The sequence below is a fragment of the Sycon ciliatum genome, chromosome 3 (genome assembly GCF_964019385.1).
Source record: "Sycon ciliatum chromosome 3, ocSycCili1.1, whole genome shotgun sequence".
NCBI lineage: Eukaryota > Metazoa > Porifera > Calcarea > Leucosolenida > Sycettidae > Sycon > Sycon ciliatum.
In genome coordinates this window covers 42,143,734-42,152,709 of record NC_088645.1, presented here as the reverse complement: position 1 = coordinate 42,152,709, position 8,976 = coordinate 42,143,734, and the positions used below count along the sequence as shown (strand labels likewise).

Here is an 8,976-nt window from a genome sequence, read left to right as displayed (position 1 = left end):
TGGTGAGATATTGTAAGATTTGGTAGATTTACGGCAACAACACACTAGTGTGACTAGACTACAAGTACTGAAGTAGAGAACTCGAGCGGTCATGCTTGCAGCAACATCATTCCTTCATAAACGCACTTTGCAGCAACATTTTTTTAATTTGGTAGATTTTAGGCAATGTTCAAACGAGCCCTCCAAAATCGGCGAATTTTGGTAGATGTTAGGCGATTGGTTTGGTTTGGTTTTTATTATTTCAGTTCGTTGCCTCAACGGTACAAAGTACAAATATCAAGAGGGACAAACGAAAAGAGAGAATAAAACAGAGCAGAGAGGAAGATGCAACTGAAAGGAAAGAAAAAACGGAGAGAAATGGAGAAGGGCTGTGGACTGGGTGGATTCATGAACCATTACTAGAGCTGTTCAATGCATGAATAGAAGGGGCAAGCCCGTCGATTTTCACGCGATTTTCACGCGATTTTCAAAGGAGCCCTCCAAAATCGGCGAAAGGCTTAGCAATTTTTCGATAGGTCTCGTTTTTTGGCGAATTTTTCGGTTGGTCGATTTGGGGAAAGCCTAGATAGATCGGTTGTGTGCTGACAATAGCCATTGGCGAGTAATGATCGAACAATTGGCAGATTCTGCTCGAAAATCATTGAAAATAGCGGAACCATACAAACCTTATGTCAGGCACTTCCCTGCTTCATTCCTTTACCAACATACTTTTGAACATGCATAAAACATTCCTGGAAATGACTAAATTTTGCTAACTGCCGGCATTATCCACCTAGTGCTAGTTGACAATCATTACTCTTTTCTCATTAACTCTGGTGGAAAAAGTCCTCCAGTGACGTCTACATGAAAAGAAGATCCTCACTGATGTAAGAACCCAAACGTTGTAACCTTAATGCTGCCAATCTTTTTATCCTGGACGGGGTTATGAGTCACGTACTGTAGTGTGATGAGCAAACTTGTAGTGGTAGAATCATTTCCAAAAATCCACAACAGAGGCCGGGGATTTAAGTGTGAGTCCGCTCAATAGCCAATAGACTCACGTCCTCAACATTCCTTGAGAGGCTTTTCCCCTCTCCCTGACAGACCCATGTGACTAGATACTGGCAGGGAGCTAGTACCGTATGTGTGCGGTATGTGTATGCGCATGAACGCGTGGCTTCTCTGCCTCTGTCTTTTAAGGCTACTCATACTTCATTTCGTGTAGGGGAAATTCATTGCGCGACCTTCGCGCTATGGCTTTCCCGTATGCGACGCGTTTCCCGTACTTGAAATGAAGTATGAATTGGTTTTAAGTCTCTAGCTCTCCCTTTGTATCAGTCTGTCTTCGTTTCTCTCTCTTCAAGAAACCAGACATGGTTTTGTTATAGATATCAGAAATGTAAAGTACAAAACATGCAGACAAGCATTAGTATCAGGTGCTCACTGAACAGCTTCTTGAACATATGGTACTCCGACTATGGAAACCTTGCATGATGCAACTCCACAAGCCCCCCCCCCCCTCCCCCTCCAACCCCCCCCCCCCAACCCTCGTCCTCAAGGCATACAGTCATAACAATCCAAACACACCTAATAAACAAATCCGTTGATCCCCGAGCTGCAGAAACTGCTCAATGTCAGAAACAGACATTAGAACATAGCAGACTCAGGGGAGGATGCACAATCAAAAATAGTTTTCATTGAGGTCATAATTCACATTCCTGCTGTGGACGCATCAAGGAAAGAATGGGTAAGTTTGGACGTGACTATAGAGGTAAGAGTAATATTCCCTTAACCAATCTGGGTATATATTACAGGGGATGAGGCAGAGTACAACTAGACAGATACTTGACAACCAGAGAGATGTGAAAACAAAGATTATCAACTTTCTGACGATAGAAAGAAAGTGAAAAGCAGTACAATTTGCATACTGTAGTTATCATCAGTGATTGACTGTAGTTAGAAACCTACTACACTCACACACTCATATCCAGTGTGTACAGAGCAGTAGGAGTATCAGATCCACCTACACTGAGTACCAGGGTACTGCCAAGCAGTGTGAGAGATGGGTTGTAAAAACTCTTCTGTGGCATAGCTGGTAGTGGATAGACCTGTCCAGATGAAATATCGTGTACAACACACTCAGCAGAGGCATTGTTGGGGCAAATAACCATGCAATGGTCAGACAGTGCGCATGCTGCACCAAACTTCAGCTTTACCGTGGACTGGTGGACACCCACCTACCATCATGGTGTTTGAGAAAACAACCAGTAGGACCACCAACTAAGTACAGTGAATCAGGGAATGGGACAAGTGATGCACTGGTGCATGGTAGTGGCAATGAAGGCAATACTAGGCTAGCATTGGATGGTGAAGAAGAGCTCCACTGCTGGCTACCTAGAGAATAGGTACTGACATGATTGTGATGTGTTTCATCATGCTTGCCACCATATAGAGAAATAGCATCAGCACCTACATGTAGAGTACACCAGCCATGGAGACAGTGCGAGACGTCCGTAAGTTTGCTCCACTGTCCACCATCACCACCACTGCGGCCGCCATCACCGTTATCTGGTGTGTCACAGTACTGCAGAATAGAGTGCACCCATCGGTTGGTGCTCTTAGGGAGCGTTACACAGTACATGTACAGCATACCACCATGAGATGCCAGTGATGGGGCAGTCAGCTTACTGTATTCACTTGGTAGGTCAATACTGTGCCATGTCTGCAAGTCTGATGTCTCCATCATCTTGGTGATGTTCACACCATCATACCACACAGCAACCAGTTTGTCACTGTACGTGGCAAGCCTGGCATGGTTGCCATGCTGCTGTACTTCTGACTTGTTCCACTGCGTAATCAAAGAAAACCACATACCGGATAACACACAGGCACAAAATAAACATCAACAGACACACACACACATGCTCACACACTCACACACACACACACACGCACACGCACACACACACACACACACACACACACACACACACACACGCGTGCACACACACACACACACACCACAAACACATGCACACACGCAAACACACACACACGCAAACACACACACACACGCACAGATACAAACCGCACATAATAAGATACATAAACAGAAATGACTACAAATCTACTCTAATGTACATACAAGGTGATCATTGCAGAAGATAGGCAGGGAGGCACAGTCCGTTGGTATTAGACCATGATGTAGAAATGAGAGGTACCCGGTTCAAGTCCTGATTGGAAGCGGAAGGATTTTTCCAGCTGTACTGCGACCCATAGTGAATTGGGTCACCAGTAGCCTTTGGCAGGTAGTGTTGGCTGAATATTTTACAGAGGTTGGTGCTAGAGGCCGAGTTTCCAACATACGTAGGAACTCCACAACCATCAAGGATCACGGTGCAGATGCATCCCCTGAAGAGTCGGGAGGAGAGCACATCACACCCACCATTATAGTGGTCAAAGATGTAGAATCTCATTCGCTGCATCCATGCTTCTCTCGGGGCCAGGCCAGGAGTTCCCAATTAACCATGGGTCTCAGCACGGCTGGAAAAATCCTTCTGTTTCCAAACATGAGTTGCAGCTATTACAGTAAAACCTGGTGTAAGTGACCTCTGGGTTAGCGAACACCTGCTCTTAACCACCGTTTTTACATGCACTGACAGTTCTACACAGACTCTGCGGGACCTGGTAAAGACCACCAGGTTTTTTTTGGGGATAGTTTTTGGGCATTACACCTAGGGCTGAGTCGGGTGGCATTTTCTTCGGGTATCGGGTTCGGGTAGTTTTCCACGGGTAGCACGGGCACCCAATCAGGTAATGTTTCCATGGTAACACCACCATGCACCCCTTCCCTTATACACTGAGTGCGTTCGATTATGCCCGCGAACCGTCATGAATCGCCCCTGGCTATTCACATCACCCGATGTGAATAGTGAATAGGGTGAATGGATTCCGAATCGATTCCAGAGCTGATGACATGAAATTAAACGGCGAGATTCCATTCAAGAATCGAGTCGCGGGCATAATCAAACGCACTCACTGGGTAGACATGAGAAGTATTGCCATGATTACATGAATTTGTACACGTGCACTGTACATGATGTCATCTGCGACTTCCGATTATCAGGTACTATCCTGTACCCGTCTACCCGAGGTCCTCACGGGTAGCACCGGTACCTGACTACCCATGCACACCACTAATTGTACCCGGGAAAGATATACATACTATCCAGACTTGTTTTAAAGTGCTTCGAAGTATCTGGTATTGAAACTTGCCTAAAATTGCTACCCCTAAGTGTGAAAACACAACGGACTCATCCAATCTTACCTTTCTGCGTATCCTTATGTTTGCAATCTGTGTTGGTGTTGGCATGGCAGGTAAGACATGATATCCTCTACCAACGGATGAAACAGCTGTGCTTACAGCTGCTGTGGCCTGTGCCTAAAAACAGCAGAGAGGCACAATCAAGAGAGAAGGAATCACATAGAAATGAGTTATGAAGCAACTATCCACGACTAACAAGTTGATACAGGGCCGTAGCAGGCGGTCCGGCAGGTCCGGCAGCTGCCGGACCAATATTCGACCAAAAAAAAAAAAAAAAAAAAAAAAAAAAAAAAAAAAAAAAAAAAAGCGGAACCTCACAGATGTGAGCAGCCCAGGATGTCCACCCGGTACCATTGATGAGGATGTGTGCAATGAGTAGCATAGAGGTAGTACATAGTAGTGCCGGTAGTACATGTAGATGTACCGTAAAGTCCGGAGCAAACGCCCACTTCGCAGCAAACGCCCACCCCAGCGGGTCCATACTCTTTTCGTCTTTTTCAGGTCAATATAGTTGTAAACAACTGGCATGAAGGTCGAATGCGTACGAGAACGACTGTAATGCCTACAAACTGCCTATGCCCTACCAGGAGGCTGTGCAAAAGCGATTGTCATTATCTTCCTGCACAGAAATAACTTCTGTCGAGATTTCCTTTCATTCAATAAATGTGGTAGTTCGTTCTCCATGTGGTACGAGTAATGCCGCATAAATTTGTGCAGTGCCACGATATCGCGCTGTCAGGAACAATAATTGTTCTGATGAAGCGTCAGTCAACGGCTTGACTGGTCCCAATATTGCAGTTGCAAGTCGAACAGGGTATGTAACAGAAGCTACACCTACAACGTCGCTGCTAACTTGTTGAAAACTCCGAAGTGCCAACAAAAACATTTGCCTTTGGGCGCTATGTTATCTCGAAATGATGGCTTGAAACACCGTCAGAAGTGTATTCGGTACCTTGTTATTCGGAAGAAAACCCGTTCGGATTTGCGGAATAAAACAACCATCATTATAAAATCACTACGAGCTAGCTAGCTCGTGGCTATAGCGCTAGTGCACAAAGAGATTTTGAAACCAGGAAAGTGGACATAGTTTACCGTAGCAAAATGCTCTTCCCGCTACGGTGTGAGATGCACTTTCGTACAGTAGTGGTGACAGTGCATGGGGTCAGTGTGTACAGGCCAGCAGATCTTGCAAAAATGGGGTGGGCGTTTGCTCCGGACTTTACGGTACATGTCATCAGGAGTTATGACCCTGCTGAAGGTCATGTGGACAGTCATGCCTGTGAATGTTCCTACTCTGTACTTCCTGAAATGATTGTATTGATTATTTTCTTCCTCCAATTCTTTCTAGATAGAGTTTGCACCAAAGATTTTCCATTGCAATATCCTTTCTCCTCCTTCAAAGGTCCATTCTGGTTCTTTTATCACATGCATTTAAATACGGTTGCTATGCCTTCATAGGCTTCAACACGTTCTGTTTGGATGGACACAACATGCTGATGCCCCTTTTCCTGACTCATGCCAAACGTCTTTCTTCCTTTTCTCGCCCTATGTCACTCTGCATGGTCACGATTACATGCATGTACATGTACAATCAAGAGTACACGGGGGGTTATGTACTCTTGATACAATGTATGTACTTCGAAGCAGGGAGCCCTACACATACCGGGAGGTAACACGGGCACAGAAACTGTGCATGACGTTTGACTCATTCAAAAAAAAAGTAGCTGAGAGTTCTCATCACACATCAGTACAGATATTGATTGAGATATTGATGAAAAGACTTCAAAAGAGTTAATCGATGCTGAATATCGTTTGTGAGAGTCATCTTATCATAATGCTGGCTTGCTGTGACACTTCAATATGGCCCTGAGTGGTCATTGACGCAAGTAGGATGGCGGCCAATGTTTCCCAGGCTCAGCGTTGTGTATGTGTAGGGCTCTCTGCTTCGAAGTACAATCATGTACATTTTGTACATGTACCGGCATATGTATGAGTGTGGGCTCGGGGAGGGGGGGGGGGGGGGGAGCATCGAAGTCGGATCTTGCCGGACCAACCAAAATGGGGCTGCTACGGGCCTGTGATAAGCAGTCAGAAAGTGCTATAACAGGGTACAAAACTGACAGGCCACTGAGACATTAGATTAACCACCTGAGGCCTAGCTCTAACACATCTCCAGAACGCACACCAACAGCCTCAACACACAGGGCGAACACCGCCAAAGCGAACAAAGAGCGAAAGAGGAGTGCCTCGAATTGTAGTTATACCGCATTGTCATGTTATTAACTGGTGTCGTTAGCGTCCTGTAATGGTCGGCATTCTTTGTTGCCATGGGACTTAGCTTGTATATATTTTCTCTGCGCTAACCTTCCCCTCATTGGTCCTTCCATAACTTTGAACCATCCCAGCCGGAAGAGTGTTGGTTTGCACACTGGATATGTGTTCTAGGTCTCAGGTCGTGCTAGTTGCACTGGAAACTATGGACCAAACTGCACCAAACTGTCACAGTGAGTCAATTAGGGACACGCTGGGACAAAAAGGAACCACATTTGGGCAAAATAGCATATTTAGCCTAGTGCGGATAGCTTGGTCGCTACCGACATTGACTCTGTTGGATATCGTACAACAGAGGTATGTCGTTTAACTTACTCTAGTTACTGTAGGAGAGCCAGTCACGGCAGGGGCAGTGGCTGAAGCTGAACTTGACTGGCTGTCTTGTGCAGCAATGGGACTAGAAACAGGTACCTGCAGTTTATAACACCGGCACAGACACACCAACACACACACACACCCACACTGTACTGTACTTGTTGCTCACTGCCAAAACTGGTCACGTGAGTCCCCCCGGGAGAGGGGAGAGAGACTCAAAAGGAATCTTGGAAAGATGACTCAACTGGTTATTGAACCGCCCAACGGCCGACACCCCCTGAAATCCCCAAAACTCTGGGTGGACTTGAAAATGATCCGACTTATGGGCTCACCACACCTCAGTAAGTGGGTGAGGACAAGGTGCAGAAAAAGGATTGACGGCATCAGGGTATCCGTCCTGGGATCCAACTGCAGTTACCCCGGCCCCCAGTGAAGGTAATATTTGCTACTAGTGTGAGTGGCTAAATCAGAGTGGATCTGATAAAAGCTTCACTAGCACCATTGATTACACAAGAGTTAATCTAGCCAGAAGCAGTCCATGGTTAACAGGTATGTATACTTCAAATAGAAAGTACATGAACCCTGGAACCAACAAAGGTGGCAGGTACAACATTACACCTTCAAGCAGCCGAGCCTGTTGGCAACAGACCCTAAACACAATGAGGCATACGTGTACCTACCAACCGAACTAGCTGGCACCACCCACACACACAAACATGCACAACCACACACACACAAATACGCACACAAACAGAAAAACAAATGGTTTGTTACCTTAAATAATACAATAACATTCTGGATTTATTATGTTCACTTAAAAGTTTGATACCCGACAGTGACCGGATATCGGAGTGGATTCTAGAGGATACCCGGTTATGTGAAAGTTGTATTGGTATAATTATAGGGTGGTGCATGTCAGGGATGGCATTATGAATTTTTACTGCTAAACTGGCAATCAGGGTGAGGGGTTACATGGGGGATGCTAAAGACCAGTTGACATTCGACAGCGCGAGGCGTAACACGCCTTTAGAAGCAACAGGACACTCATGATGCTGATTGGCGACGTCCAATGTGATTGTCAGAAACGAGAATGCAAACAGGCTACCATACAAACCGGGAAGAGTAGTACAATTTCCCGGCTAACATGGAATCATACGAGAAAAATCATCAAGATCAGGGCGAAAATCATCTGGTGTGAAATCCGTTGTCACACAGGATTCTGACAAATCTGCTACGATTTTCTTATGATACGATTTTTCGACCAAGTATCGCAGGATCGATATTTGACCCAAAGGTGGGCTGACTTTTAGTGCTTTCACATGTTGGAGCGGGCCTCCAACAAGGAATTTCACCATGACAGCAGAGAGAGTCGATGCAGATTGTGAACTAGCCCTTTCATGCTTTTGACCCTGTAGCTTGTGTATATAGAAGCGATCACATCTCCGCTCTGATGTCTACCACTCTCTAGTGTGGCTGTGTAAAACTTGTATGTATGTGCACAGACAGCCATACAAGTGAATTAGGTCACTGTTCAGTTGTGTGTGTGAACAGGTAGTCACACTGGTCCCACACAGTTCACCGATTTCATGTCGGAGTCCATGTAGAAGCATGGGCTGATAAATCGGACTAGTGTGAAACCGGCAGTACAGAGAAAAAATGTTGCGCAACTTACCGTAGCTGTTGTAACAGAGGCAGTGGCAGAAGCAGAACTTGACAGGCTTTCTGGCGCACTGGTAGGCATAACCTGCGGCTGATGGAAATACACGCACACACACACACACACACACACACACACACACACACACACACACACATTATGAGAGTGTGTGCACATGCCGACAGGCACGCATACATTCATACACGCGAACCAAAAAAAACATCAACCCCAGCAGTTGGTCGTACATCAATCTCCTTCAAGTCAAGTTACAGAATAGTTCAATACACTATGGTCAAGCCCGCCATAGTAGGGCTTGAAAGTGATGACATCAAAACGGCCAGGAAGTAGTAAGTTCACATCAGATTTATAC

The 8,976-nt window shown here is 45.7% G+C and overlaps 1 protein-coding gene across 10 annotated transcripts in view; it reads right to left on the bottom strand.

Moving 5' to 3' along the window:
* Window positions 1–1,670: 1,670 nt before the first annotated feature.
* Window positions 1,671–8,976, bottom strand: part of LOC135812254 (mucin-5AC-like) — a 127,846-nt gene continuing 120,540 nt past the window's right edge. For 6 of the 10 annotated variants that reach the window (XM_065325606.1, XM_065325607.1, XM_065325605.1 and 3 more), the window contains 4 exons: window positions 8,622–8,699; window positions 6,950–7,045; window positions 4,307–4,420; window positions 1,671–2,827 (listed from right to left, as the gene is read on the bottom strand). In XM_065325606.1, the coding sequence (XP_065181678.1) occupies window positions 2,192–2,827; window positions 4,307–4,420; window positions 6,950–7,045; window positions 8,622–8,699 (924 nt within the window). In that variant the 3' untranslated portion in view covers window positions 1,671–2,191. The remainder of the gene's footprint in view (window positions 2,828–4,306; window positions 4,421–6,949; window positions 7,046–8,621; window positions 8,700–8,976) is intronic. The other 4 variants (XM_065325604.1, XM_065325608.1, XM_065325615.1 and 1 more) reach the window with 2 other exon arrangements.